Source organism: Mollisia scopiformis (genome assembly GCF_001500285.1).
Source record: "Mollisia scopiformis unplaced genomic scaffold LY89scaffold_18, whole genome shotgun sequence".
Lineage (NCBI taxonomy): Eukaryota > Fungi > Ascomycota > Leotiomycetes > Helotiales > Mollisiaceae > Mollisia > Mollisia scopiformis.
In genome coordinates, this window is record NW_017263598.1 from 856207 (window position 1) to 882589 (window position 26383).

Below are 26383 nucleotides of genomic sequence, written 5' to 3' on the forward strand. Positions count from 1 at the left end.
CTTGAGTCCCCAGATTGTGATACAGCTTGGCCTCTGATGGCAGAATTTTCCATATGAGTCGTTTTCTGGTTGGAGTTTGGGTATTGAGGTGTTCTCTGGCTGGAGGTCGGGTATTGAGGGTAGTCGCATTGCACGAACGGCAAATCTTCGTTTCGGAAGTTTCTATGACGGAGCATATCCAGCATTGGTTTGATGATAATATGTCGCTCATGATAATTGAATGTGGATAAGTATTGTATGGAGCTAAGTATGCAAGGACGGCAGTGCAGGGAGTAAATACTTGGAATGTGATGATAGATTTAATCTATGCAGATGTTGTTGGTACTTTATATAAAAACCATCAAAACTTGAAAGTAGTATCTATTAATAGAAATTCGAAATCGATAGTCATTAATAGAATGTAAAAAGCAAACTAAATCAATTGAACCAGCCCCCTCTTTGTTGCTGTCTCGTATATGATACACGATTCCATGAAGACTTCATTAGAACCAAGAACGAGAAATGAAATGAAAATCACAAAGGTTATTGTAATCAAGAATGATAACTAAGTTAAACACCTTGCTCCTATTTAAAGGTAGTTCCCAAGCTATATACTACTTCCACAGCTATGGAGTCAAGGGAGTCGTCTAGCAAGAAGGAGTCGAGCTAACTCCGTCCGGCTCCATCACGTGATCTAGGTTCTCCTGTCAAGTGACTCTATCACCTAACTGAGCCTAAGGTCCACTGATACACGTGATTGTGACAATATACAAGCCTTACTTTTGTCCTTCATCATCCCATTGATTAGGGTTAATCTTGTGCTCAACTTGATTACCACAATCAAACCAATTAATGTGTCCTGCAGCTGATTGACATTCAGAAAATGCGGGCAGCACCCATCTGTCTTTAAAGTTAGGGTGATCGACCTTGCAAGCATCCCATGCCTCCTTAACCTTCCCCACCGGTACTGCCACCGTTGATATGAATGTCTCTTCGTCGAGTTCGGGCTCTACGTTAGCCCATATGCGACTTAGAAATTCGTCTGCCGGGAAATTGTGTCCACCAGCCGTCAACCGCTCGGCCCACCAGGGCATGAAGCCAGACCACTCCCACTATCAATGAATCAGCACTAGATCTCCAACGCTACTTCAGATGCCTGTTTCAAGTCCATTATGAGAACAAATACCATCGATGGCAGTTTGAAGATAGACTTTTCAACTCTCTAATAGAAGAAAAATCAGAGAAAGTGCTCAACTCACATCCAGTATGGCCGTAATTTTATCACCTTCCACAAGAATGTTCGAAAAATTAAGGTCACCGTGGGTCAAATAGTACGGCCCCCCTGACGGAAAATTCGCCCGCAATTCAGCCAGTTTCTCTTCGATAACAACTGGGTCGTTTGTTTTATGGATGTTAGAGAGACCACCACGGAGGGTAGGTGCCAGGGCATCAAGCCATTCCTCTGTAGTAGAACCAATTTGGGTGCAACTGGGACTTCGAAATAGACAGCGGCCCTAGAATCAAATTAGTGACTTAAGATTCCTAGAAAAGGCAAAAGCAGAGATTGTGGGCAAGATACGTACGACTAAAAAGTCTTCTAGAGGAGTACCATCAGCCTTTTGTGCTGTTGGTCTAGTGAAGCGGCGTAAGGCTTTCACAATTCCCGTCATTTGACGGCTCACGTTCCTCCTCGACCGCAGCGAGAGCGTATGCCAAACTGAACCTAACCATTGGCCCGGTACCTTTTTTGTCAAAGTGAATCGAACTTTCTCGTCAGGCCCGCTGATCAGAAGCACTTCTCCTGGCAGCGGAAGTTTCGAACCTTGATCGCGGAGAAATTTCAGCGTGATATAGTCGTTGCCCATGGCCTTGTTGTTTGGTTCATCTCGTAGCACCCATTGGCCCCCAAGATCCCATAAGCCCATATTATTGCGAGCGTGCATTATTTTGATCCGCGGGCTATACGATGACTGGACTTGGTTTTGAAAAGTCCACCCACATGCCCAACATAATTCCTTCTTGTTCTCAACATCAGTGTCATATAGAAAATGATTCTCTTCGACAGGTCGTCCTTGCTTCGTCCGCATTTCCTTATAGTCTCCGGAAAACTTATCATCAACCCAGATTAAATCTTTCTGATCATGCTCAGGGTGGCTTGGGTCATGGACCCAAGTCCTAATATATTCATCCATATTTCTTGATGGTACTTCTGATGAACGATAGAGGATAGAATAGAATGTGTAGATATGTATCCAGATTGAATTGATAGGATAATTTGGGAGGGCACGAGGTACTCTATTAATACATTTGCAATTTTAAAGGGAGTCTTTCTAACAAAAAAACAAAAATTACCAAGTCAAAAAGACAAGACGAATGCAGCTAAGACCAAAAACAAATAAACTCCTTTCAAGATGCTTTGTATGAGAACCGAAAACAGCCTAATTCTATATCTTGATTAATGCCTACTTCAAAGAACTCCTCCAAATGCAGCACAAAGAAGAGACACTACGTAAAAGAAAACTCATATACATCTATACCCACAAGCGGAAGCTGTGAGGGACTGCAAATTGCCGGCACATCAGTTAGGCAATACGCCTTCTCTTCACCTCCGAATTCAACATTTCCCTCAACTGCATTGTGCGTTGGGAATACTTACTTGCAACACTCCCATCACTTAATATTGATGAGAAATTGAAGCTCAGCAGATCATTATTGCTTGAGAGTACAAGTAGTAGCACTGAGAAGTGATAAAGTTAGGGTTAGATTTGGATACGTATTAAGTCTACCAACACGAAATTCCGGAGCATTTCGGCTGAAGGACTTGCACGTGACCTCTGGCGCCGCTCTTCCATAAATGTACTTGGGCGAGTGTTAGAAGGCTCGATAATATGGCCATTAAAAGATCGATCAAATCTTTAGCTATTTTGTGGTATCATTATCATTTGCGCCTACCTAGGTAAGCACGTGGAGAAGATGGTATCAGGTGCGCAGCTTTCGGAAATTTTACTTGGTATCGTCGCAACCTCAATTTATCTGAAATTGCTCTTAAGCTACGGAGCTGCATACTACCATATTATTGAAGCGTCTTTATTTCTCCTAACATTATCAGGCTGATGCACCTGAACACCTGTCAATTCGAAGCCAATTTCTTTGGCATGTAGCTGGAGGGCGACGCCTTTTCGAAGGCACCCACTTTGGTCTGCAGACACATTCAAAAGGATTAAAACACCGGATGAATGGTCACGGATATCTGGCCATCCGCATACTGTTGTTTTTGGTGCTCTGATTGGTTGATCATCAAGTTCTTATTTTCTAAAATACAGGAGGTGATCGCTAATTATATACCTAGTCTCGATCAGGGTCTTGCAGTACTGACAAATTCAACTCATACCTACGGCAAGAATGAAACTAATCTCAGTTGCAAGGAGCATACCTCCTTATTCTTTTTCTACACACTCTATCACCGACGACTAATCAGGTGGGCCGTATGGGCATAACACTATCGTGCTCGTCGGTCAAATCTCAGGAGTCAGCCAGGCCATTAGGCTTGTGAAACATACGGATCGTGGGCAGAGAAAATGCACCTTCGACGATGAGCAATTCGAAGTACAGTTTGATGTCCGGAACGAAGCCCCCCGCACCGTGGGCAGATGCTACACACGCACTTCGAACACATGGTGGTATCTGTCTCTTCCCCGAGGGCACATGTCATGATTAACCTCGGCTTTTGCCGATAAAGAGTAAGTAAGCACTCTTTTCAAGAACAATTTGGACAAGCAATAACTCAAATGGCAGGCGGGAATGCGCTAATACCGTTAAAATACATGGCCGAGAATCCTGGCCAGCTGGTGCGGACTGTCCCATGCGGAATGTATCACAACGAGAGCCACAAGTTTCGTTCCAGATTGGGTCTCGAATTTGCATCTCCGATAGAAATTTCCGATAATATCGCTGCGTTGTACAAGGCTGGGCAGCAGAACGAAGCCATCCCGAGCCTAAGGAAGCTTGTCGGAGTAGCCTTGCATAACATGACGCTTTCGCATTCTAACAATGGTTTTGACAAGGTTAGTAATATATTCATGTTGATGTGTACTCAGGACTTAAGCTGATGAATGGAGCTTCCAGATTGTCGACATAATGGAATCGCTCTATGGAGGCTCTAACGCCCGCCTCCACCAGAAATCGCAGCGAAATAAAGAATTATGGCGCTTGTACCTGCAGTTCGAGTCTGACCCCAACTTTCAACGTATACTCTATAGAATGTATCAATATCAGCGGCGAATAAATCTCCTCGGTGTTGAGAGTGAAGACATCGGAGGTGCGAGCAAATCATATATCCTCCTTCTTCTTCTTGGACTTCGATTTCTTGAATTAGCTCTTGCGGCTGTCCTTCGCTTACCTGGACTAATCCTGTTTGGCCCTTTGCCATATCTTTGCAACAATCTGGCCCAGCGCTATGCCGAGCGCCTCTTGAAGAACTCAGCGTTTAAGCTCACAGGGAGAGATGTCCTTGCTTCGGCCAAGATGTTGAATGCGCTTAAATTCACGACTCTGCTATACATCGCCTCTGAGACGGCCATGTTTGCTTGGCTCCACTGGAATTACTTAGGGCAGAGCCTCGTGAGAGTGATTCCCGCCCCCTTTGCCGTGGTTCTCGGACTCACTCTGATCTCTTTCATTCGCGTTGTTTCGATTTGGGCTTGGGATCGAACAGTGGACGTACTGCGTTCCATACTCGTTTTACTTATTTTAGCAGATCCTCGAAAGGCGTGTATGCGAGAGAGCCTTGAAGGGGAGAAGAGAGAGCTTGAAGTTCACATGTGGCAATATATTGTAAGCGACACTTAGACTTAAACCGCCAAGTAATTTTGAACAGTCTTTCTGTTGGTTCAATTTAGATGTTTAGCTTTAGCAACCAAATTCAATTACGATGACTCAAGATAATTACAATAAGGACCCACAACGATAACGCCACTAAATGCATACTATTTACAATCTTTGATAAAAGTCGACAAACTTCCAGTACCGTCCAATATATGTACAGGAGACCAACTTCCTCTCCCTGCTACACACACAGAAACGCTTGCACTGTAAACAGAGCTCCCAAAATTGATGAAAACCTTCAAGACAAAATCTAAAATCCTAATTTCTACTACATCTGGGAGCTCTACGATAGCCGGTCAAAGAAACAACTTCCCAAAAACTATCCAAGACCTGAGATGGTATGGTCTGCAACTCCTCCAGAAGTGGAATAACACGAACTACCGTTGATGAGGTGGTATCGGCAATCTTGAAGCGTATAGTTTGAAGGTGCGGTTGTTGATGAGTTGGTAACGTTCCAACTTGCCGTCATAGGCGATACCGGAAGTCTAGAAACTTGCGATGGAAGTGGAAGTCCAGTTTTCTTCGAGCTTGTCAATTCACTAGCTATTTCGTCACTTGTCGTGGCTTCTAAATGCCTTTTCTTCACGCCTTCAGCAGATACAGCGATAGGCTCCGTAGTGCTCGACCTAGTAAAGTCCACACCAGCTACTTCCCCGCCAAACTTTGGACTGCGAGACATGCTTGGAGCGGGTACGCTTGTAGGAACTCTGCCATCCCCTATGGAGTTGACGAGGTCAACATCTGAATAGTAGCTCGGAGTATGAATGCTATTTGTCTTAGGAATGGTCACGTTCCAACCAAGAGCTGTCCGATTCATGGGAGTCAGATGGATCTCGCTTATTGTGATGTTTCTTGTCTCCGCCGTTTGATTAGCGAAGCCAACTTTCAAATGGTTGGCAATCTGAACATTGTGTGGGTAGAGAATACGATCGGTAGCATTCCAGCCAAGAGCTCTTTGATTCATGAGATGAATCCCGCCGATCGTGATATTTCTCGTCTCCGTTGTATGATTAACGAGTCCCAGATTACGGAAAGAGGTTGGAGTGTGAGAGGTATTTGTCTTGGAAACAGAAATGGTGGCATTCCATCCCAGCGCTGTACGGTTCATTGCAGTCATGTGGATTGGGGCGACAGTGTGATTATTTGACCCTGTCATGGTTCCGTTGCTCCAAGTGGTGTTGAACGGCTTTCTTAAGGGAGCCTGCCAGATGGGAACAGTGATGTTGGCTGGGATGGTGTTAGTAGCATTCCAACCAAGAGCTGTTCGGCTCATAGGAATGTGATGGGTCGCATTGATTGTGTGATTGATTGACACATTCATGGTTCCGTTGCTCCAAGTGGCATTGAACGTTCCCCTGGTCGGAGTCTGCCAGATGGGAATAGTTCTATTAGATGGAGCGGTATTTGTGAAGTTCCAGCCAACAGCGGTGCGGTTCATGGGAATGAGATGGGCTGCGTTGAGTGTGTGGTCGGTTGGCGTAATCGTCCCATTGCTCCAAGTGGTATTGAATGGCTTCCTGCTGGGTGCTTGCCAGATCGGAATGGTACCGTTAGCTGGGACGGTATTGGTAGAGTTCCAGTTTGTTATATTCGCAGATCCCACTCGGACAATAGTTCCATTTCCGAAAGTGGCATTTGCAGAGTGTCTGTGAGGTAGCTGCCAAGTTGGAACGGTTCCTTCGATCGGAATACTGGACACTCGAGGAGGCCCGCTGGTGATGTTTGTTCTTCTAGTACCGGTCGTGTTCAAGGATGTCTCATTGATCAAAGTAGAATTACCAGAATATTTGCTAGGTGACTGCCAAATTGGAATAGCGCCTTGAACTGGGATGCCAGACTTCAGAGGACCCATAGACGCGGAGTCAGTTCTGCCAACGCCGTTTGAGTTGGCGGATGTTCCATTGACCACAGTGGAGTTACCAGAATGTCGGTGAGGAGGTTGCCACAATGGAACAGTCCCATCGATGACAGTCGGGGGTCCATTAGAAGGACCAAATGTGGTTCTGGTACTGTTGGAGGAAAGAACATGGGAAATATTCCTATATGGAGCTGGGAATACTGCAACACTGCCGCCAATGTGTGTCTCAGGCAGTTCAGGAAGCCTTGTCGGGATTTTTTGATTTCCTTTCGGAGACATGCCACGTGTATGACTGGCTGTTGGACTCTGAATATTGGAAGTAGCTGACGCACTGTCACTAGGTCTCAGAGACGTCGTCACCGTGACTGATGCTGGAGCAGAAGAGCTAATCGATGAAGTTGCACCTTGCGAAGAGGGCAGTGACGACTTTGATGTTGCGATTGTTCGGTCGTGAGAGGTCACAACTGAAGTGACTAGAGAGGTTATACCAGTGATAGAAGTCACAGTAGCCACAGAAGTCAAAGACTTGGTAGTCTCGACAGGGACAGGTTTTTGCACCTTTTGCTTGAACGAATGATGATTGACAGGCTTGCAGTCTCCTTGGCAATCTTCAAGCTTCTGCTTCTTCGTGTTAAATCGTTTCTTGCGGCGCGCGAATACGCCGGCGCCAAACAGACCTCCTATTGTTCCAAGTACGGCAGCTCCAGTGCCTACCAGTGCTCCAATTCCAGCTGTTCCGGCGAGTAACATCGTTTTGCTCCCCAACAATTGTTTGGGAGTCATGTCCGCAAGCTGAATGATGGGCAAGCCAACGTCTTGAAATACTGCTACCCCCTCATGCTCCGCCTCATGCTCTACCGCCCAAATGGCCTTTGCTGCTTGGATAGCATTGGCTTGGTGCAACATGTCCTTTTTCAGAGGAGGGACAGCTTGATTGACCAAGTATGCATATCTTTCCGTACCTTGAGTGACAGCCAAGAAAGTGTGACGTGCGATTTCCTCAATCCCTTCTGGTGAATCCTTGTACCAATCTGTTTTCTCCACTCCTTTCGCGACAAGATTCGCGAGTTCTTTTGCATCGAGAATTTGAGGTGAGAACGTATCTCTGTAAAATCTCTCCGCGCGAGAGCCTCGAACGTTGAAATGCATACTATGGAAGATACCTGGTTCGGCGGCCAGGTTGATAAGCTGCTGCATTGCAGCTGGTAGCGCTGCGAACTCTTCGTCAGGCATGGCATAGCGAGCGACTGCAAGTGTAGAAAGCTCAGCTACTGCTATGTCACGGACGGCCTCCTTAGACTGAAAGAACAGCGGCCCTATTTCCAGTGGCAAGGAGGCACTGGCAGCACCTTCAGGAGGATGGATAGGAACTAGATTACCTTTACCATCTGGTTTAAAATCGGTGATAAGAAAGTCGTTGGCTGCTTGAATATTGGCACTCAAAGCATTAGGGTACCATCTTAGTCGAGCGGCTACTGGGTCAGCCACGATATTGGTCGGCGCAAGGCGAGCCACGGCATCGGCGGTTTCAGCGGAGATATGATTGGTGAATTTCAATTCCTTCAGTGCACTGAAGAGGACCATTTGGCATGCAGTGAACGTTGCCTCTACCTCCATGTCTGTTATGGCATTTCGTCGTGCTCCATTGGCGATATTTGTCAACGCCCTGTCCAAAGCTTGGCTAGACTCTGGTATGTCTGGTCCTGAGCGAATGTCTACATCGCTGAGATTGCAATCAAAGGACAACGGTGGCCGAGCAAGCGGTCCGTTCGTACCAGGAACCGATCTGAGAGCCATTGGGACTTCCTTGAGCAACGGGGCCATCTGTGGATCACCATTCTTCCACATGAGTTTTGGTCCAGCTACCTTATAAGTACTGCTGTCCCATCGCCACATCTTGGGAATTTGAGAGCCGGGAGATGTTAAGACACCGAGTTCATGTGTTGCGAAGAAGGTATCGGCAGGGACATTGTTCCCATCGGCTGCCGAGAATAAGACATTGACTGGCTGTGCGTGATTCGCAGCTGCCTCGGCAAGCTTCAGTGCCACCACTGAGCTATCCAACGGTTCTGCAATTGGCGGAGGAGGTCCTGGATAACGAATGGAATTGAGCTGGTACTGATAGGATTTGAGAGCAAGCTCCCAGGGATAGAGATCCAGGTCGACTCCAGCGCCTACCATTTTGCTAGTCCAGTATTTCACTCCTGGATTGAGAGTTTGCAACATATCTTTGAAACTTGATAATTCAGCCATTGATTGTTTGCCAGTCCAAAAAATGATCTGATCGGTTTCTCTCAATGGGAATGAATCCATAGTCCATTTTTTTCCAGAGATCGATCTCAGGTGCGCCGTACCCAGCTGGCATTTCGACCTTGAATCCGCCTGGCATTATACCACGTTCTTGTAGCATTTCGCCAGGGAAACCCTGCTGACCAACTGGTACCATCTGACTTGAACGCGAGGGATTTGCGTGAGTATCGGTGGTTGCATTCGATCGGTCGTAGAGCAAAGTCGGGGGTTGTAGGATAGGATCCACAACTGGTCTTGCAGCAACCTCTGTGAAAGATGTCAGCCCAGATTCGCAAAGGATCTCGAAATTTGAAGCACATGGTACTTCTCCTTAAATGCAAAAGAGCAGATGGCGAGTTAGGAGGGAAGCACTTACGTATCCCGAAGAACAGGATAATGGCATGGCGGACAGCCAGCTTGGACTGTACAGCCATGATGCTTCGGCGTGGCAGCTATGTGAAGCTGCTCTGGGAAACGAAAGTACAATGCCGGAATTTTGAAGAACAAAGTCTCGAGGTAAAACTGCGTTGTGGTGGGCGTTTGGGAATTCGAGTTGAAGATAATTTTGAGATCAAAGAAAATGAGAAGTATATGTTGGAAGGTTATGTGACGAAAATCTGTACCTGTATTAAACTAAGAGAATAGAGATGGAGCGGTCGTCTTAGTGCATTGCTAGAGCACTGAACAGCTAGTAGCACGAAACTAGTCCCCCACACAAAGCAAGCACTGAGAATAGTTCCAACAGAAAATTGCAAACGTGATGCACAGGCCAAATGTCCCTCTAATGTTCTTGTTCATCTCAGTCGTCATTCACAGCAATTACCTTGCCCATAATTCTGAGACTATCGCATCACCAGAGCGCTGGCAGAGTGCACCAGAAAATGTATTCACCATCTTTTTATAGATACATAGGAAAGGCTTAATCAAGTTTCGTTGTATGTGGCTTGCAGTACTTAGTGGCCCCAGAAGAGTGGAAGCGAGAAAAGCAGACATTGTCTAGACTCCCGTGGAAGAGATGGTGGCGGGTGTACCCGTCGACAGTGCATCTCGTCCCCCACTTTACGGAGTAGGTCTTGAAAACCCTTTCTCCAAGATCACAGATTGTCCGGTGAACTTTTAGGATCCCAGGTACGAATCAAAGAAAGAATATTTAGTTGAAATTTTGCATCTCTCATTTAGTTTTTGATTTACCATGTCAGACTATAAGGCACTACGCGGCCGCAAGCATGCCCCTTTCCCACCGAGCATTCAAACCACTCTTTGCATATCCAAGAACAATGTAACATGAGCAGCAAACATCTCAGAATACTCGTTCAAGAACCCATGTCCAGTATCAGGGTACAGGTGGAGATGCGCATTCTTATTTCCCTTCAGAATCTGCTTGTGCATGACAATGCTATTCTCGGTCGTGACAATGATATCATCGTCTCCGTTCACAATAAAGATTGGCATCTTCAATTCATGGAGACGATGATACGAACCACTTTCTTCGTTTCCAGGACTGAACCATTTCGCTGCAGCGCCAGCCTGTCGTGCCGTCTGCTCTGGACTGACATAGGGTGAACGATCTTCGGTACGCTCATTCATTCGGGCCCACCATTCTCTACCGAGCCGCTGTTTTTCCTCAGTATGACTGTAAAATGTGCTCAAAAACGCATCCTCGCTCTCTTCCGGAGTGGAAGCCTTCATCAATTTTGGGAATGGCCAGTCAGGTCCGGAGACGATTCCCTCGCCATAGCTTGGGCTGGAGCCGCCGATGATGAGTCTTCGCACCACCTCGGGTGCATTTAGGGCAATCATCTGTGCGACCATTCCGCCCATAGAAAACCCAAAAACGTTGATTTCTTTGATCCCAAGAGCTTTCACGAGATTAACAGCTACAGTTGCCCATCCTGCGAATGTATCTGGGACATTTCTAGAGCTTTTGCCGACGCCGTAGCTGTCGAAGAGGAGTATGGGTCGGGTCTTGGCGAGATTATTGATCAGGAGAGGGTCCCAATGATCCATGGTCCCACGAAAATGCTGATTAAAGAGAAGTGGGACACCGGTGGATGATCCGAAAAGACGGTAAGCGACTTGGACTCCATCGACGTCGACGTACTGTGTCTTTGCAGTTTGTTGAGTCGACATTTTGACTACCGAGATTGGGCTATGAAAGGTATCTTGGATGCTTTTGAATAAAATCATTATTTCTCAATTGTCGAGCCTTTTATATATTATTTCTTGCTCTCTAAACTGAAAACTTTATACCAATTTCCTCATCCAGTAATTCATGAACCAATAAGATTCATTTGCCTACAGAGACTGCCATGGCTGATTTATGTAAGCTTCTGGCAGCACTTCGAAAGCTTACCAAGATCCATTCGCAGAAAAGGACGAGTCATCATGCTTCCTCCGTGTAGTATCGCCGATATGCGAATCAAAGTCGGTACCAAAATCTACGGTTCTCGCTTATTTAGCGTGTCCAAATAGGGGAGAAAACCTTACCGTTTTAGGCCATCGCAATCCTTGCAAGCCACTCTGTGGCTTCCTCACGATGGCTAGCTTCATGACACAGCGATTATATAATCCATGTTGTGTCAGCTTCCTTGAATGGACATCACTGACCATAAGGCTGAAACCTCAGGGAGGATTGGATATGCCCGTTTGTGAGAAGATGGGAGATCCTCTGTTCGTGAGTAGAGATGCAGCCAAGACTGTATCGAGCGAATGAGATTGTAAAGCCTCGTATAGTACGTCTAGTCTCTGACTTATTCTTATCTGCTGGTGAAATGAGAGTTTTCAAGTCGGGAGCACAGATGTTCAAGTCATCGTGATGAGAGCTTTTGAACCGTAGGAAAATTATCTCTAGATGCGCATTCTTTTCGGAGAATATCATTCAATCGATGTGGCGCATGCTTCTCGCCATAGTCTTGAGCCGAAAGAATCAAGCTCAACTTGCCAGCTCAATCTTCTGAGCATACCTTTACAGCCGTCCCAATTCATGATGCTCAGCGTGCGACCAATGGCGGCTAACTGGACGACAAACCATTCTCGCTCTGGCTTTCCTTCAGCTGCCATACCGCCGACTATCAAACTCCACAGCAGATTTTCGTAGTCCTTCCCAAGGTTTGCAGCTTCGTAGAACACATTCTGAAGAACAGCTTCCAGTCGGACGACAGTTTCACCGACGACTCGGAAATTGAAGCTGAGATCACGAAAACAAACAGAGCAATAGATCAGAGCGGCGATTGACGTTGCAACCTCTAAGTGGCTGGATTTTGGGCTGTGTAACACTTCCAAGAGGCAAAATTGGAGATAATACACTTTGTCGCTGTACCAAATATTCTCTTGAGGGGTAGAAGAACTGCATCGAACATGCTGTAGCGACAAAGACATGTCTCGAACCTCAGACATAGTCCACTCGAGTAGTGATTGTTCTGAAATAAGTGTTAAGTCGGTCCTTAAACTGTTGGCTATTGACGACTGGAGATTGCGGTCTTCGGCATCAATATTCATCTGGGAAAGAGGGCTATCGGGATACCTGGCGACTGAGAGTGGCGGAAATCGCGTTGGTTGTGATAGAGCGTTCGCACAGTGGAGATCCGTCCTGACGTGTGTCAATTTCAGTACTAGCTAGTTGAAGGTTGAGCACGCACCATGCTATCAATCGCCGGACGTTAGGATCAAATCCTCCCTCCAGAATACCGCCTCTCATGTTAACCATCTCTTCCAATCCTTTGAGATGTACAGCCATACTGTCCAAAGAGCCGTTCGATGCCTGCCAATTTTAACTTCGAACCCATAAAGTTGATGTCTAGTCTTACTTCATAAACAGCCATGTTTGCGACCGCAGCTATTGTCCCATCTGATAGTGTATTGTGAGCAGTCGCGAGCCTTTCGTTAACTATTCGTACAGCTTCCATACGATGGTAGAGACTCTCCGCCGGGTCACCAGCCCCATATCGTAGGTCATAACTTGCTACATAATGAGCGAGAAAGGTGTGGAATAAAGCTGCATCATGGACAGCAATTGAGAAGAGACCTTTACGCATAGGCATCATGAGCCAAGAAGAGTGCAATCTTTGATTGACTATACATCAACAGCTTCGTCAGCAAGAGCTCGGAAAGGACCGACAAAATAAGCGTGGGAAAAGCAAAGATTAACTCACAATAGTGATGTAGCAACAGTTGTGTTCTCGAGTCGAGGAGAAGAGACACAGAGTCGAAAGGGTCTATTGCTGCTATTGCGGGTGCTCTAGTGACGGAAGTCGCCAGGCTTAGTCTTGCCAGTAAGTCTTGGAGCTCCTTAAACTTTTTGGGCAAATCTTCCTCATTCGAAACGCTGGGTAGCGCGTTATTTGTCTCGTTTGACAACAAATTCGCTTTTCTTATCGAATGAGTCTCTCTCGCGCTCTTCTCTGTTTTCCTTGTGCCTTCTTTATCAGAAGACATTCGATAGTCGCCAAGAGTTACCGGCAGCCAAGCCTTAAATGTCTTCTTCCCGTCGAGTCTGTATCTCTGAGTTTGCTCTTTCGCACTTAATGGAACTTGAGATCCGTCTCCGTGGTTGTTGTGAGACCCTGGATCATCGTGTTTTTGCGTTCGGCGCCTATGATACTCCCGCATTACCTGTGAGCGAACGGAAGTCCTGGCTTTGCTGTCAAGAAATACGGAATTGGTAACATTGATGAATTGAGATTCGAATTTATCAGAATTTTTCGTCTTGGTGGGAGGCATAACGAAAATAAGATAGCTAGGATAGCTTGTTGGATTTCGAGACGTGCCGGGGCTGGGTAGATGATTCGGGTTTAAAGAATGAATCCTTGAGAGGTACCTAAATGACTTAGTTCATCCCAGATATTTCGCAATATAAAGCAACATAACAGAAGGATCGCTGAACCCCCCTTCCCGAAATTCCAGGGGCAACATTGAGCAGGGTCAAGAGTCTTGCGAAGAGTCTGTCATGATGGATGCTTATGACTGCTGCGGTACTGAAATGAACGAGGCGTCGTGTAAGCGATTTGCTTACCTAGGCTGCTGCCAACGTTCGCTGAAAGATTCCTTTTTTTATTATTTCAAAGTCCTTATCGAGGTGAAGAACGAGGATGTTGTACAATGTTCACTCATCTGCCGAGGGATTATGTAAGCTGTGACAGCACGGTGGGAAGCTCAGTACGTAGACGAAGAATCGATTCGGCTATCTCTTAGAATCTAAAGGTAAGGAAGAGAAAAAGAATGAGAGAGGGAAGGATCTATGTATATATATGCCAGGGTAAGGGGATGTCATGTGAGGGGCTAGGCTCCATTAGGCCTAGAGCTCGGGAACGCCACCATTCCCGACCTGACCAGGGCGGTTGAGCTGCAACCTCACATCCAGGTGATCCGTAACATAAGCAATAAATTAGTCAGCCATCGACGAAGACTTTTCAGCCCCCAACATCCGGTGTCACCTCCAAGCAATGGACTCATCTAGCATTTCAGTAACGAGAATGTAGATAGATTTTAAGTTATATGATGCAAACCTGGGAACGGGTAAAATTACCTTACAAAACGAATGCATGAGATACCCGACCGCCAGCCCCTGAGAAGAAGCGAGCCGTAGCCGAGAATCTATTTTCCTACCAACAACAAACCAGTGCTGTAATTTCCTCACTAGCAGATTTAAGTTGAACATGAAACCCCGAAACACTTGTCAACCGATATTTCCATTCTAATTTAGCATTACTTCATTGCTTCATTGGAGTTACTATAACTTCTCTTCGCTTTTCACAGCCTGCTCTTCCAAACGCGGCAATCTAAAGAGAATGCGTTCACGAATATCCGCGGCGATCCTGAATTGAGATACTGAGCTTTCTCACACTCCCTGTCTGAGCATGCATCGTAAACACTACCCAATCAAATCTTAGTTGCCCACAAATATGGAGACCTGCTCCTCCGAGTTGAAAAGGAGTGCAAATATGCAATTTGTGTGAGAGTTTTCTCAGCAGTGGGAACATTCAAAAGGGGAAACAACCTCTATTGTTTAACTACTATAAAAGCAATATATCCGAGTGGTAATGGAAGCAGGGGAGTATACCCCAATCCAATCTTTCGTTCTGATCTAGCGAACATAGGCATCATTAGAGGAGAAGACCACGTCAACCCTATCAATCTGAAATGTCTTTTCTTGTGCACAAGAGTCAGTAAGACCTGGATAGCTGGATGATATGCTGCTGGAAAAGCGCATACAGCTGCGTAAAAAGCGTAGGGCTGAATTTTAATCAAGCCACCATAAGGCTGCATCATTCATCACGAGTGCTTTCCTGCCAATATCAGCCCAAGGGTAGCCATTCCCATAAGACAGAAGCTGAACAAAATTAAACACATGAAAATTGAGATCACGGTATGTTCACCTTGTATCGTGGCGCGTTGTTCTTCTTCTAACTGGTGATCCAATAGAGAGCAGATTTCAAATCTTCATCCATAGCCACGACGAAAGGGCGTTACCCTTCCACCCCACGCAAATATGCAATACACGGCTATCCATCTAGTCCTGCAGCTGTTCGAAGTTGGCGGACTCTTCTACAACATAGAGAATACACGATAGCAGAGCACGACGCGGGTTTCGTTCAAAGGCAGTTCCGATGAAGAGCCTCTACACGTGAGCTCTTTATGTATCTTAGCCCTTGGAAATGTGGCGAAATAAGTTGTGCGGTTTAAGTTTGTTGCGATTACAGGCTCGAATCTGGATGTATGGAGTGTTTGGAATGATTTGTAATACTATACTGTGCCAAGTTTCGCAAACAAAAGAAGACACTAATCAGTAAATAATCGTTTCATTCCCGGTCAGGATACACAATTAAGGTGTTACAGTATTCTCCACCACCAGCATTCTGTTTTGTGTCCTTCGGTGATAAATCTTTGGGGTTACTGTAACTAGATTTAGTGAGCCGAAGCCCTGTCGGTGAAGCCCAGTCGTGCACAGACGTAAATTACCCCACCAGGAAGGTGGGATATAAATGCGCTCCATCATTTATAATCCGCAACCGAGAAGAGACACCGTTTTCCAACAAATCGTGTTCTAGAGAGTATTTAATCATTGGTATTCAAGTGATCCGCGTGTCACCTTTAGAGAACTATTACTACGATTCTAGATATTCTCAGGGGAAAGAAAACTTCACTTGCTTATTTCAAATCAGCCATATCATACTTAGGTAAATAGCTTCAAAATGGCGACATCTCTCGAAGGCTCCTACGACGGACTTGCGCCATTCGACTGGCCCGCTGCCAAAAAACCACTGCAGACCTGGTATCGTGTATTTGGCGACCTCACGTCATCCATCACTCCCCTAGTCATAATCCACGGCGGTCCAGGCTTCCCCCACAACTATCTTCTCAACCACCGCGCACTCACAGACAATCACTCCATCCCGGTCATCTTCTACGACCAGGTCGGCTCCGGTTTCTCCACTCGCCTCCCAGAAACTGCATCATCCACCGACTTTCCCAATTTCTGGACCATTGAGATCTTTAACGAGCAATTACGCCAACTTCTTACTCACCTCAAGATTGAGGGCCGCTATGATATCTTAGGTCATTCCTGGGGAGGCATGATGGGCTCCGATTTTGCGCATCTTAGGCCTTGTGGACTGCGGAGACTGATCCTGGTTAATTCCGCAGCGAGCAAGGCGCACTCGATTGCGAATCGGAAGAGGTATCGCGAGGAGCTGCCCCAAGAAATGCGGGATGTGCTGGATCGAGTTGAGAAGGAAAATGCTTGGAGTAGTAAAGAGGCTAGAGAAGTGATGGCGGAGTTTTCAAAGAAGCATGTCTGCACGGTGTTCCCGTTTCCGGAAGATGGGATGGCAGCTATTCGAATTAGTAATGAAGATACGACGGTGCCTGATACTATGTAAGTGGCCGGAGTTTCCATTTTGGGTGAAAAGAAAAGCTAATGGAATAGTGGTGAGGATGTGGATGGTAATTCATTCAAGTGTCGGGGTTATATGGCTACGTGGACTATGGAGGGCAAGGCGAAGAAGATTGAGGCTCCGACATTGGTGATCAACGGCGTTGATGAATTTGCGTCTGGAGATGCTGTGAAGCCTTTCTTAGACGAGATCCCAGATGTGAGACTGGTTACGATTAAGGGAACCACGCACTCGCCACATTTTGAAAAGAGGCAGGAATACATGGAGATTGTGGGAGATTTTCTGGTCGCGCCTTGAATATTACAAGCTTGCATGACAGCCTTACACAATCTGATAGCCCACTTGGATCTATTCTACATAGAAAATTACATCTTCAGAGTGGTCCAGGCTAACCGACCCTCTTAATCTGCAATGACCATATTTTGCTCCAACTGTCCTCGATTGAGATCATATTCCTTTTCGTAAGAACTGTCATTGAAACATAGAATCTATTCTTTGCACATCTTTTTGTGCTCTGTCCAGTCCTTTCGAGCAGTACTCCGCAACCTTGCATTTGATACGCTTCAAAGCCACCCTTCTCCATTGTGATCAAAGTTGAAAGGTTCCATGACATGTCGAGTACGATACCAATTCGATGAGCCATGGGTGTTGAATTGGCGGTATTGAAGTGCATGACGAAAGGCGATTGCATCTCCCGTGAAAAATCCGAGGGTCAGATTTTGGCTTGCCTGCACTCGAAAAGACTTAGTCCATGCCTCGAAATGACGTTGTGCTCCCATTGTAGCCTTGTATTGAGCGGGATGCGTCGTAGCTTTGGGCAGAGTAGGCGAATAAACAGTGGCGAGTGGGAGACTTAGATGAGGGTCGACAGCGGCATGGATGGTTTCAGATTCTGTGGCCGAAGATGCGAACATTAGATTTCGAATCTTGTCCTGAGCCACCTGTGACCCTTCGTCTCTCCGTCTCTGTTCATTGGTTCATTTACGGCTTTCTAGCATCAAGCAACAAAGGCATAGCTTCCAAGAAGAGCATAAACCTTCCAAGGGTCGATCTCTGTCTCATGTTTCAAGATCTGCGCAACAAGCCGAGCATTTCGAATGTCAAAATGACTGCCCATAAACTCCAAGTGTTCAATAATCCAGGATCGCATACTTGTTGAGTACACTTCGACTGCCCCGCAATATAAAGTGGAAAGATCGTGGTGTAGCAGTCCAGTTTCTCTGCGGGGTTATGAGTGTGCGGCAGGGTAGTCTGTATTCCAGATTTCATTAAGTTGGATTTGTCTCGGCAGTCCGTATACTGCCGCGCAGAAGAACAAATTTCTTTCGCCAGCATCTCAACGTTGTCCCTCAGTGTCTGTCTCGGAGCCACGCCGTTGGTCGTCGTGGTTTTTCGCTCTAATTCTCCTGAGTACTTGAGAATTGATTCGTTCAGAAGTATCCTGATAAGGCGACAGACGTTCCATGTCTGGGTGACATGTCGACTTGGGTATTGATCAACTTGATTATCCCAGAGCTTTTCCGTCGAGTTGATGGAGCTAGAATATGCTGTACAAAACTTCCAGTCCGGGGGCATTTTGGAAGCAAAACTTTGCAATCTGGATTCGAGCTCCATTAAGAGACCGTTTTGTTGAGAGACACTCAACTTACCACCGCGAATTTGACTGCGAAGATTGGCATAGGAAACCATCAGATCCGAAAGCCGCCACTTCGGATCCACTACGTTGAGATGTTCTCCGCAGTATGCTCGGACTTCTTGCAGATCCATAGGCACTGCTAAGTTACTAGCAACAGAACTGATCAAATGATTTGTACTCAGACGTCCGAGAATTCTCACTTCGGCCGTACCCCTAAACGTATTCAGGCCACTGAGTTTAACAAGTGCAAGTGCACCATCGATATGGCTTGTCCAAGACTTGTCTTTTCAAGGCTCTGCACCAGTGATCTTTTCGTAGAGATCTAAAAGCAATGAAGATAGTAAAGTTGTCTTCTTTTTTGCTAGTGTTGGGCATTCAAGTGCTTTATTTGTCGATCGTAGTGCTGAGACGTATCGCTCTCGCGATGTCAAAAGAGCTGCTTGGGAATACACTTGATGTGAAAGATACGCTAGACTGACAGCATCAATGCTGAAGCCAGGTATGGTGGTATATCTGTAGAATCCGAGTACTTTTCAAGGAAGTCCCACGTCTTCAAAGTTCCAGTAACATAATGGAGAAAGAAAGACTCCCGCGCCTGCACATGGAGAGCCTGGGAGAGAGAATGCAGGTGTGGAGGAGAAGGACTCAGTTTACTGATAACTCTTCTCCTTACGTCTTGGCTCTGGTCGCGAACACGGAGTTGACGGGTATCTCTATAGCCCGAGCAGAGTTTCTGGGCTCGAATGCATGGAGAGCAGGCAGGAGTCGCGAAGTCACACTGAAGATCTTTAATGGTTTATCAAGAGCGAGATCGAGGGCGGATCTAACGTACCTTCAATCTCCGGTCGCGACATCTTTGGCAGGCTCTGGAAGGCTTCCCGCAGAATACCATGTCTGCATGGTAACACTGATAAAGAGTTATGAAGTGAAGTCTGATGAGATTTTGATGCTCACTTACGTAATAAATAGTATAGCTCTTCGATAGGACAGACCATTTCAGATACTATTCCTATTTGAGCATGCGACTCGACGCTAGCTTTCTCCGTCCGGAGACTCGGAGATAATCCCGGATCTTAATGCTTTCCGCAAATATATGACAATGCAGTCTCCACGTCGAGGGCATGCTCCCAAATCGCACTGGATTGCTACCCACCGAGTGGTTCCTTAGTGATGCAGTAGCCATCGTTTCGTCTAGGTTTTAACTGCTTTTGGGGTGGCATTTCGACGCCAGACTGTCAAATGATGTGAATAGTCCTGAGGCCAGTCTCGGAACTGGTTATAAAAGGTGGGGTCTCCCGCCGTCGTTCTCAATGCTCACAGACGGTCTTCTACCAGTATTCAAATCTCGACCGTCATTTCATATTGCTCTTCAGAGGGTATGGCTTTCCCCTATAAGCATGTGGTCCTCATTGGCGCCACCTCTGGCGTAGGCAAGGGTATGGCGGAAAGCCTGGTCGAGTCTGGGGTTAAGGTCACCGCTGTTGGTCGAAGGCAGGATAGACTGAACGAATTCGTGAACAAATATGGGAAGGACAAGGCTGATGGAGCTGTGTTCGATATTGCTGAATACCAAAAGGCCCAGCAGTTCGCAGCCGAGTAAATCCTCTTCTTTGCACCTTCGTGTATCATGCTAATATCCATTTGTAGCATTATGGAAAAGTCTCGGGATATTGACTGTCTCTTCCTTAATGCTGGGATTCAGCGCAACTGGGATCTCGCAGAACTTGAAAACATTGATCTCGAAGAGTTCAATTCAGAAATGACAATCAACTATACCAGCTTCGTAGCTCTTGTTCAAGCATTTCTGCCGTATCTCAAAAACCAGAAGCCAGCTAGTATTATCTTGTGAGTCTCTTGTCTATAAAGAAATAGCTCCCTCCAAACATCTAACAGTGTAAAGCACTGGATCAAATATTGCCATTGTTCCGGCCTCCACCCTTCCAAATTATTCCGCGTCCAAGACAGCGCTCAACGTTTTCACACTCTGTCTTCGAGAGCAGCTCAAAGTTGCAGGATCCCATGTGAAAGTCATTGAGATATCTGGCCCTCCAGTTCAAAGTAAGTTCTCTCCATCTCACCTTCCTGGACACTTTCTAACAGACACTAGCCGAACTTCACGACTACATGGGTGCGGAGACAGGAAGAAAGATGGGAATGCCGTTAGAGGACTTCACGAAGCTGGTCATGGACGGTTTCTATGCAGGTCACGATCAGATTGTTATTGGATCTATTCTGGACCCTACGACCTTCAACGAAATTGTGAACAAGAGGCGAACTGCTTTTGAGAAATTGGCTGAAATCATACGAGTAGCTACAAAGACACACAAGGGGTGATGGGCAGGCTTTGAGAAGTATGAGTTGCCTCCCATAGACAAGCTCAGATCTAGTATTTTTGGATACATGAACGTTAAACAGAACATAATCCAACCAAGCTCAGACGTCCTGGAGAGCTGCAGAATTCTGTAACGAACCATCGGGACCAGAAGAGCGCTTGTTCTCGAGATCGCCACAGCCTGGACATTGTCTATTGCAACTTCAAGGTCGCATTGCTATGACGAGTAGGCGGTACGAACAATTTCCGTTTCTCAATGCCTTCTGTTTTCCGCCACGTATAAACCACATCCTGTCCTAATCTAGACATCTCAAAACCCGTGAATGTTTCGCTTTTCACCTCACGCCGTCCAAGATCCCATGTCACGCTTGGTCCTTGCGTCATAGAATAAGCCAGCTGCTCGGAGCTCACGACGATATTGATTCGCTCTACACCTACGGTGGAGGCAACAACCAGGTAGTGAAGCAAGCTGTGGGTTCCATAATTTTCGCTCCAGTGTCTCTCGGGAACCCGACGGAGGTCCATTGTGACTGTCTGGAAGGCATTTTGAAGGATGGACTTGTGGTTACGAAGCTTGGGCTTTACCACCGGCCAACACGTAGGGTCGTCACTTTGATTCAAGAATTAGTATCTTGTATACCTCTCTGCCGAAAACTCTAAAAACTTACTCGATTTCTTCCAAGACCACGGTGATGTGGTGAATCTTCATCATATCCTTCATAGGAAGAGCCATGAATTCCTTCTCATTGCGATATGTAACCACAAAGTTGGTCTCCTTGTATAGCTTCTTGGCTTCTTGGTAAAGTTGGGGCTCTTTTGTGGGGCTGAAAGAGAGTAGCAGCGGCGGAAGGCGCGTTAAAGGCTCGGGGGTCATATTGGACCGAAAAATCTGGTCCAAGATCTCTGGTGGGAGCTGCCTCAAGGGAAATCTTTCGATCAATTAGCAGATGTCATAACCCAATATCGACTGAAGCGCTTCATACCCTCGCGATTGGTCCATTTTGGTGACTTTTCCTGTCAATGAAAGTCGATGGCAGCCTTTTGTCAATCGAAAAGCCGTTTGTTTATGTTTTGTGATTGCAAACTGGCGAGTGCTTTGTAGTAATATTGGCAAAGTACGCTAGCCGTTTCGGGAAGTTTACAAGAAGTTACAACGCAGCATAGGCAATCCAAAACCACATTTGCTTGTAAATGGTGAGATGCTTGAATTTGAGCCATTCGATTCTATGATATCCTTCTATTGAAGCAAAGATTCCACTCAATGCTTCTTGTAGGTGACACAACACCCGATCTGAAAGCGAGAAGGTCTGTTATCATTCACACAAAATTCTGCACGTGTGCGGCCGCAATGTCCAATAGTAAACATTCCACTTTTCAAGTCAAGTATATGTTTCTAAAGCCTATTTTGAAACAATGGTAGACGTCTCATGGATAATAAGACAATAAGTATGGGATAATTATTGCCTGACAAGACAAGAGCTAGTGTCTGGTGGAGTCTCACTGTCAATGGTGTGCATTAATTAGTGCCCTGTGTTTCTCTCTCTTTGATAAAAGCTCTTCTCTAGTAAAGCCTCTGGACGGTTAGAGACATCGATGAAGTCTCTTGTAAAGGATGCAAAGGTCACAATCTCATGCTGGTGTGCGGTGCTGTTCATACAGTTTTTCTTCCCTTTCGAAACATCACAGACACTTGCAATAATTGTCACGGAGCAAAACGCTGACCTTTCAGGAATTTGGATAAACATGCTGCCATTGGCTCTTCTTCAGGTGTCAAGTCGTATTCATCTACATTATTGATGGAGCTGCTGCTTGTGAGATCGAAGTGAAACAATCTCTCCTTTTTAGATTAAAACTTGTTGAAAGTCTAAAGTTAATCGTGAGAGGCAAGCAACGCCGATATCGGAAACACTTCAAGAATGCGGTTAGCAGCCTCTCCACACTCCATGCAGCTGCGTTACCTGGATGTGACGAGGTCTTATCAAAACTGTATGCCACTTGACTACGACTTCATGGATTGGATGTGCCAACACAATGACTCTTTAAGGTTTCTTCACTCCTACCTCCGTTTTTTCCAGGAAACTCGGGAGGGCCCGGGTAGGAACCAACCAACAAGCGTTGCTTATCATCCAACTTGGCAGCGACATATCGTTGACAGCAGATCAGGCCATGGGTTGGACGTAACCTATGCGGTAAATTGCATGATGCCAACAAATAAATTGGGATTAGTCGAAGTCCAACTTTGTTTTCGTCTTTTGAATCACCCTACCAGAATTATTTCCACAGATATCATCTTGTGCTTCAGTTTTTTAGACCAGAACGATCTGCAGAAACTCCCATTGCTGCACACGTTATCACCGTGAGTTTCATACTGCAGCAGCCAAGAACAGAGGTCTGGCTATCGAATTGAAAGCGGGGCCATTACACAATCATGTCTAGAATCCAAGAGCTAGCCCGTATCATCGCCGTCCATACCGATCTAATCGATTTGTTCATCACCTCCAAAGATCAACAGCAGCCATCTTTCGACATCAATCTTCCAGAAACATTGAGTCTCCCTAGTGCTCTTCAGGAATCTAGGAAGCTTGTTATCGAGGCCATGACGGAGTTGAAGGAACTTCTCCAAGGCCCCAAAGAGCTTCTGCTTAGCAATTCTGTAAGCTGAGATACCGACCCTCATGACTTCCTTACTAACCTTGAGTTACTTCCAGTCAAATCAACTACTTAGTCTGCGCTATATATATCATTTTCGGATCGCACATTCCTTTCCCGTTGGCGCAGAAGCTACGTTCCTCCAAATTTCCAAGGTATGCGGGCTTAATGAGCCGGATGTACGTCGAATCATGAGGCATGAAATGGCACATCGTATATTCCGCGAGGTCCAGAAGGGCGTCGTTGTCCATACAGGAGCATCACAACTTCTTGCGCAGAACCGGCAATTGCAAGCTTGGGTGGGCACCTGCGTTGAGGAAATGTGGCCCTCTGCGGTTCAGGAAGATACTACCTCTCCAACAGATAGACCGTACTGACTGGATATAGGCAGTTCCTGCCATGATAAAGTGGCCAAATTCACAAAAGCCTTCGCACACTGTAAGTATACACTCCATATCAGGGAAAAATACCCTGAGACTAACACATCGTTTAGGGCTTTTCCCTTGCGAATGACACCGATGAACCTATCTACGAGACGCTGAGAAAGGACCCGCAACGAGCTGCCCGATTCGCGGAAGGCATGTCGTCCTTCGCCACAGGGGCAGGGTACGAAACACAGCATGTTGTTGAATACAGTCTTTGGTCGTCTATAAGTGGAGGGCTTGTGGTGGATTGCGGAGGATCTCATGGAGATTTCATGATTGCTATCGCCAAGAAGTATCCGTCTTGGAATTTCATCGTCCAGGATCTTGCGAGTACAATTGAAAGCAGGCCCGAACTGCCTCCAGGCTTGGAAAATCGGGTTACCTTCATGGCTCATGATTTCTTTACTGAACAGCCTGTCAAGAATGCTGATGTGTATTTCTTCAGATGGATATTCCATAATTGGTCGGACAGGTACTCTTTGCGCATACTTCGCAGCTTAATTCCGGCTTTGAAACCACAAGCGAGGGTCATCATCAATGACGCATGCTTACCAGAGCCTAACACCTTACCAATAATGGCAGAAAGGAGTATCAGGTATGTCAACTCTGCTTGTTCTTATTTATCCTCTAATCTATGCAGGTCCATGGTTCTTTCCATGTTGCAAATCTTGAATGCGCGAGAGCGAGAGAAGCAAGATTGGGAAGATGTGTTCAAGCTAGCAGACCCAAGATTCAAGTTCTTGGGGATACAACAGCCACAAGAGTCTAGACTTGCTTTCATTGAAGCCATCTGGGAGCCTACTAGAGTGCGGGATAATTGATTCTCAACAATATTTTCATATTTTTCATAGAGTTCCAGAATGGAAGTCAGGATTCTTGGACAACTCCCAATATCTGAGCAAATCGTCTCATATATGATGATGAATAGACGTAAGGTCAAAAGCTTCATTTAGGAAACGAAGAATGTGGGCACAAACGACACCTGTAAAGTATGTGGCAGCTGTTCCCAACACTCGCTGATCATTGCGAGAAGCTTCTATTCAATATGAGGTTTCAGAAGAGACAGTGAGTAGTAGATAAAGAGATCCAATTTGAGAAACTTGGTAAGTTTGACGTTAACAACTGCTGCCATGCTCAATATATCAGAATTCCGCGCTAGTACTGCTCTCAATGCCCAATCACGAAAAGTAAGGCTACAAGCATAGAAACACAAAACCACCTGCACCAGGACAGGGATGAACTTCCCCGAGCAGCAGCTCGATGGATCCAGAGTTATGGAACCTATAACATCTCGAGTTAGAAACTCCACTTGTTACCAGGGAAAGTGAAATGTGTCCAAACGCACGGGGAGCTTTGCACACTTTGCTCGTTTGCTCTTGTGTATAGGGCTCCTTGAAAGTAGGCTGGGCACTCTCCTTCAAGAGAAAATGTCAGAGGTCTAGTTGTTGTTCTGACTGATCAGGCATTGCTTACCTCAGTCATGAGTTCGGTGTATGATTTCGGAATCGCAACAGCAAATATTGTTGAAGCTGCCGCCAGCGCGATGAGCAAAGAGTGGAATTGCATCTCGAGGAGGGAATTGCGGTTGATTTAATGGCCCTAGGATGTCCCTGAGATGATAGATGTTGGAACTCGAAAATGGTACGGAGTATGGAAAATAATTTAGAAGGGAATGATGTAGGGGGCAGCAAGCTGGGAGTACCACGTGTAAGACTTCAATTTGACAACAGACATTGGATCAGTATGTCTCAAAATCTGAACACCGGCTGTGACCCGAAGAACCCCTTTGGTGGGAGATTATAAACATATGGTTTATCGATTGATAGCACTCTCTCACGAATAACTTAAATTTGATACTGACAAAACAGAGGACGAAGGAGTCAAACTGTAACTGACATTGAGGTAATCCTCCCTCGAGATTATAAAATTTATTGCAAGTGCTCTTGTCATGCCACAAAAGCAGGGCTAGCAGCAGTGAGACATTGAGGCAGCCGTGTCTCGGCCCGTGCCGAAAAACAATGCCCTCAACGCGAAAAGGTCTCAAATTGTTGTCTCCTAACAACCATCAGGAAAAAGAAACAAAACGTACCACAATCACCCCATGCATAGATATCCGCAATAACTGACCACCAAGTCTAAGTTGTCAGCTCGTGATCTATTTCAGGCAAGGGAGGCACAGACCCATGTACGCCTTCGAGGTTTGGGCAGAGGATGGTGCTGCATGCCACCCTTTCCTCCCTTAACGTACGACCATGGACAAAGGAAGTGGCGTCGTAATCTGCTGTCCTGCCCATAAATCAGTGTGAGGCGTGACGACAGTTCTGACTGCTGCACCTTCGTTTCACTTTCACTTGACCAATCTCAGATCCATATCCAAAAAGATACATCCAATGATGCGAAATACTTTCATAATTCATCAGATATTAATATTAGTCATGA

General features: G+C 46.0%; 11 protein-coding genes across 11 annotated transcripts; 4 read left to right on the forward strand and 7 right to left on the reverse strand.

Annotated features, from left to right (window-relative positions):
• Nucleotides 1-755: 755 nt before the first annotated feature.
• Nucleotides 756-1844, reverse strand: LY89DRAFT_590949 (uncharacterized protein; the record flags this gene model as incomplete). Its single annotated transcript, XM_018209627.1, has 3 exons — nucleotides 756-1091; nucleotides 1239-1493; nucleotides 1563-1844. 3 exons carry the CDS (start codon nucleotides 1842-1844, stop codon nucleotides 756-758), a joined length of 873 nt encoding a protein of 290 aa, XP_018068315.1.
• A 1923-nt stretch (nucleotides 1845-3767) lies between these two features.
• LY89DRAFT_753348 (uncharacterized protein) lies at nucleotides 3768-4917 on the forward strand (the record flags this gene model as incomplete). The annotated part of the gene is made up of 2 exons (XM_018221274.1): nucleotides 3768-4043; nucleotides 4105-4917. The coding sequence occupies 2 exons, from the start codon at nucleotides 3768-3770 to the stop codon at nucleotides 4825-4827; spliced, it is 999 nt and encodes a 332-aa protein (XP_018068316.1). The 3' UTR covers nucleotides 4828-4917.
• A 4049-nt stretch (nucleotides 4918-8966) lies between these two features.
• On the reverse strand, nucleotides 8967-9444 carry LY89DRAFT_736965 (uncharacterized protein; the record flags this gene model as incomplete). Its single annotated transcript, XM_018220198.1, has 2 exons — nucleotides 8967-9277; nucleotides 9387-9444. The coding sequence occupies 2 exons, from the start codon at nucleotides 9442-9444 to the stop codon at nucleotides 8967-8969; spliced, it is 369 nt and encodes a 122-aa protein (XP_018068317.1).
• Nucleotides 9445-10258: 814 nt separating this feature from the next.
• LY89DRAFT_784794 (alpha/beta-hydrolase) lies at nucleotides 10259-11140 on the reverse strand (the record flags this gene model as incomplete). The annotated part of the gene is made up of 1 exon (XM_018222822.1): nucleotides 10259-11140. The coding sequence occupies one exon, from the start codon at nucleotides 11138-11140 to the stop codon at nucleotides 10259-10261; it is 882 nt and encodes a 293-aa protein (XP_018068318.1).
• A 612-nt stretch (nucleotides 11141-11752) lies between these two features.
• Nucleotides 11753-13842, reverse strand: LY89DRAFT_151350 (uncharacterized protein). The gene is made up of 4 exons (XM_018205394.1): nucleotides 13162-13842; nucleotides 12817-13082; nucleotides 12649-12770; nucleotides 11753-12599 (listed from the first exon to the last, which is right to left on the reverse strand). The coding sequence occupies exons 1-4, from the start codon at nucleotides 13727-13729 to the stop codon at nucleotides 11885-11887; spliced, it is 1671 nt and encodes a 556-aa protein (XP_018068319.1). The 5' UTR covers nucleotides 13730-13842; the 3' UTR covers nucleotides 11753-11884.
• Nucleotides 13843-16102: 2260 nt separating this feature from the next.
• LY89DRAFT_151395 (proline-specific peptidase) lies at nucleotides 16103-17245 on the forward strand. The gene is made up of 2 exons (XM_018205395.1): nucleotides 16103-16883; nucleotides 16935-17245. The coding sequence occupies exons 1-2, from the start codon at nucleotides 16201-16203 to the stop codon at nucleotides 17197-17199; spliced, it is 948 nt and encodes a 315-aa protein (XP_018068320.1). The 5' UTR covers nucleotides 16103-16200; the 3' UTR covers nucleotides 17200-17245.
• Nucleotides 17246-17465: 220 nt separating this feature from the next.
• On the reverse strand, nucleotides 17466-19392 carry LY89DRAFT_672237 (uncharacterized protein; the record flags this gene model as incomplete). The annotated part of the gene is made up of 5 exons (XM_018213269.1): nucleotides 17466-17867; nucleotides 18055-18449; nucleotides 18552-18751; nucleotides 19018-19324; nucleotides 19371-19392. The coding sequence occupies 5 exons, from the start codon at nucleotides 19390-19392 to the stop codon at nucleotides 17466-17468; spliced, it is 1326 nt and encodes a 441-aa protein (XP_018068321.1).
• A 427-nt stretch (nucleotides 19393-19819) lies between these two features.
• On the forward strand, nucleotides 19820-20967 carry LY89DRAFT_151413 (oxidoreductase). Its single transcript, XM_018205396.1, has 4 exons — nucleotides 19820-20134; nucleotides 20186-20383; nucleotides 20439-20596; nucleotides 20646-20967. The coding sequence occupies exons 1-4, from the start codon at nucleotides 19917-19919 to the stop codon at nucleotides 20870-20872; spliced, it is 801 nt and encodes a 266-aa protein (XP_018068322.1). The 5' UTR covers nucleotides 19820-19916; the 3' UTR covers nucleotides 20873-20967.
• A 95-nt stretch (nucleotides 20968-21062) lies between these two features.
• Nucleotides 21063-21870, reverse strand: LY89DRAFT_736971 (uncharacterized protein; the record flags this gene model as incomplete). The annotated part of the gene is made up of 3 exons (XM_018220199.1): nucleotides 21063-21480; nucleotides 21539-21799; nucleotides 21854-21870. 3 exons carry the CDS (start codon nucleotides 21868-21870, stop codon nucleotides 21063-21065), a joined length of 696 nt encoding a protein of 231 aa, XP_018068323.1.
• A 1384-nt stretch (nucleotides 21871-23254) lies between these two features.
• On the forward strand, nucleotides 23255-24765 carry LY89DRAFT_709015 (putative O-methyltransferase; the record flags this gene model as incomplete). Its single annotated transcript, XM_018217727.1, has 5 exons — nucleotides 23255-23523; nucleotides 23579-23854; nucleotides 23907-23957; nucleotides 24013-24539; nucleotides 24585-24765. The coding sequence occupies exons 1-5, from the start codon at nucleotides 23299-23301 to the stop codon at nucleotides 24763-24765; spliced, it is 1260 nt and encodes a 419-aa protein (XP_018068324.1). The 5' UTR covers nucleotides 23255-23298.
• Nucleotides 24766-24872: 107 nt separating this feature from the next.
• Nucleotides 24873-25829, reverse strand: LY89DRAFT_151528 (uncharacterized protein). The gene is made up of 4 exons (XM_018205398.1): nucleotides 25647-25829; nucleotides 25418-25554; nucleotides 25290-25359; nucleotides 24873-25225 (listed from the first exon to the last, which is right to left on the reverse strand). The coding sequence occupies exons 2-4, from the start codon at nucleotides 25508-25510 to the stop codon at nucleotides 24981-24983; spliced, it is 408 nt and encodes a 135-aa protein (XP_018068325.1). The 5' UTR covers nucleotides 25511-25554; nucleotides 25647-25829; the 3' UTR covers nucleotides 24873-24980.
• Nucleotides 25830-26383: the final 554 nt, after the last annotated feature.

What these genes read in the sequence shown, in the direction of transcription:
- LY89DRAFT_151350 (XM_018205394.1), bottom strand. Translation starts at nt 13,729, where the DNA reads ATGCCTCCCACCAAGACGAAAAATTCTGATAAATTCGAATCTCAATTC. An exon ending in CAAACATGGCTGTTTATGAA is followed by an intron (nt 12,771 to 12,816) that starts GTAAGACTAGAC and finishes TAAAATTGGCAG; the next exon opens with GCATCGAACGGCTCTTTGGA. An exon ending in GTCCGGCGATTGATAGCATG is followed by an intron (nt 12,600 to 12,648) that starts GTGCGTGCTCAA and finishes GACACACGTCAG; the next exon opens with GACGGATCTCCACTGTGCGA.
- LY89DRAFT_151395 (XM_018205395.1), top strand. Translation starts at nt 16,201, where the DNA reads ATGGCGACATCTCTCGAAGGCTCCTACGACGGACTTGCGCCATTCGAC. An exon ending in ACGACGGTGCCTGATACTAT is followed by an intron (nt 16,884 to 16,934) that starts GTAAGTGGCCGG and finishes CTAATGGAATAG; the next exon opens with TGGTGAGGATGTGGATGGTA.
- LY89DRAFT_151413 (XM_018205396.1), top strand. Translation starts at nt 19,917, where the DNA reads ATGGCTTTCCCCTATAAGCATGTGGTCCTCATTGGCGCCACCTCTGGC. An exon ending in GCCCAGCAGTTCGCAGCCGA is followed by an intron (nt 20,135 to 20,185) that starts GTAAATCCTCTT and finishes ATCCATTTGTAG; the next exon opens with CATTATGGAAAAGTCTCGGG. An exon ending in ATCTGGCCCTCCAGTTCAAA is followed by an intron (nt 20,597 to 20,645) that starts GTAAGTTCTCTC and finishes AACAGACACTAG; the next exon opens with CCGAACTTCACGACTACATG.
- LY89DRAFT_151528 (XM_018205398.1), bottom strand. Translation starts at nt 25,510, where the DNA reads ATGCAATTCCACTCTTTGCTCATCGCGCTGGCGGCAGCTTCAACAATA. An exon ending in ACACCGAACTCATGACTGAG is followed by an intron (nt 25,360 to 25,417) that starts GTAAGCAATGCC and finishes TTTCTCTTGAAG; the next exon opens with GAGAGTGCCCAGCCTACTTT. An exon ending in CAAAGTGTGCAAAGCTCCCC is followed by an intron (nt 25,226 to 25,289) that starts GTGCGTTTGGAC and finishes GAGATGTTATAG; the next exon opens with GTTCCATAACTCTGGATCCA.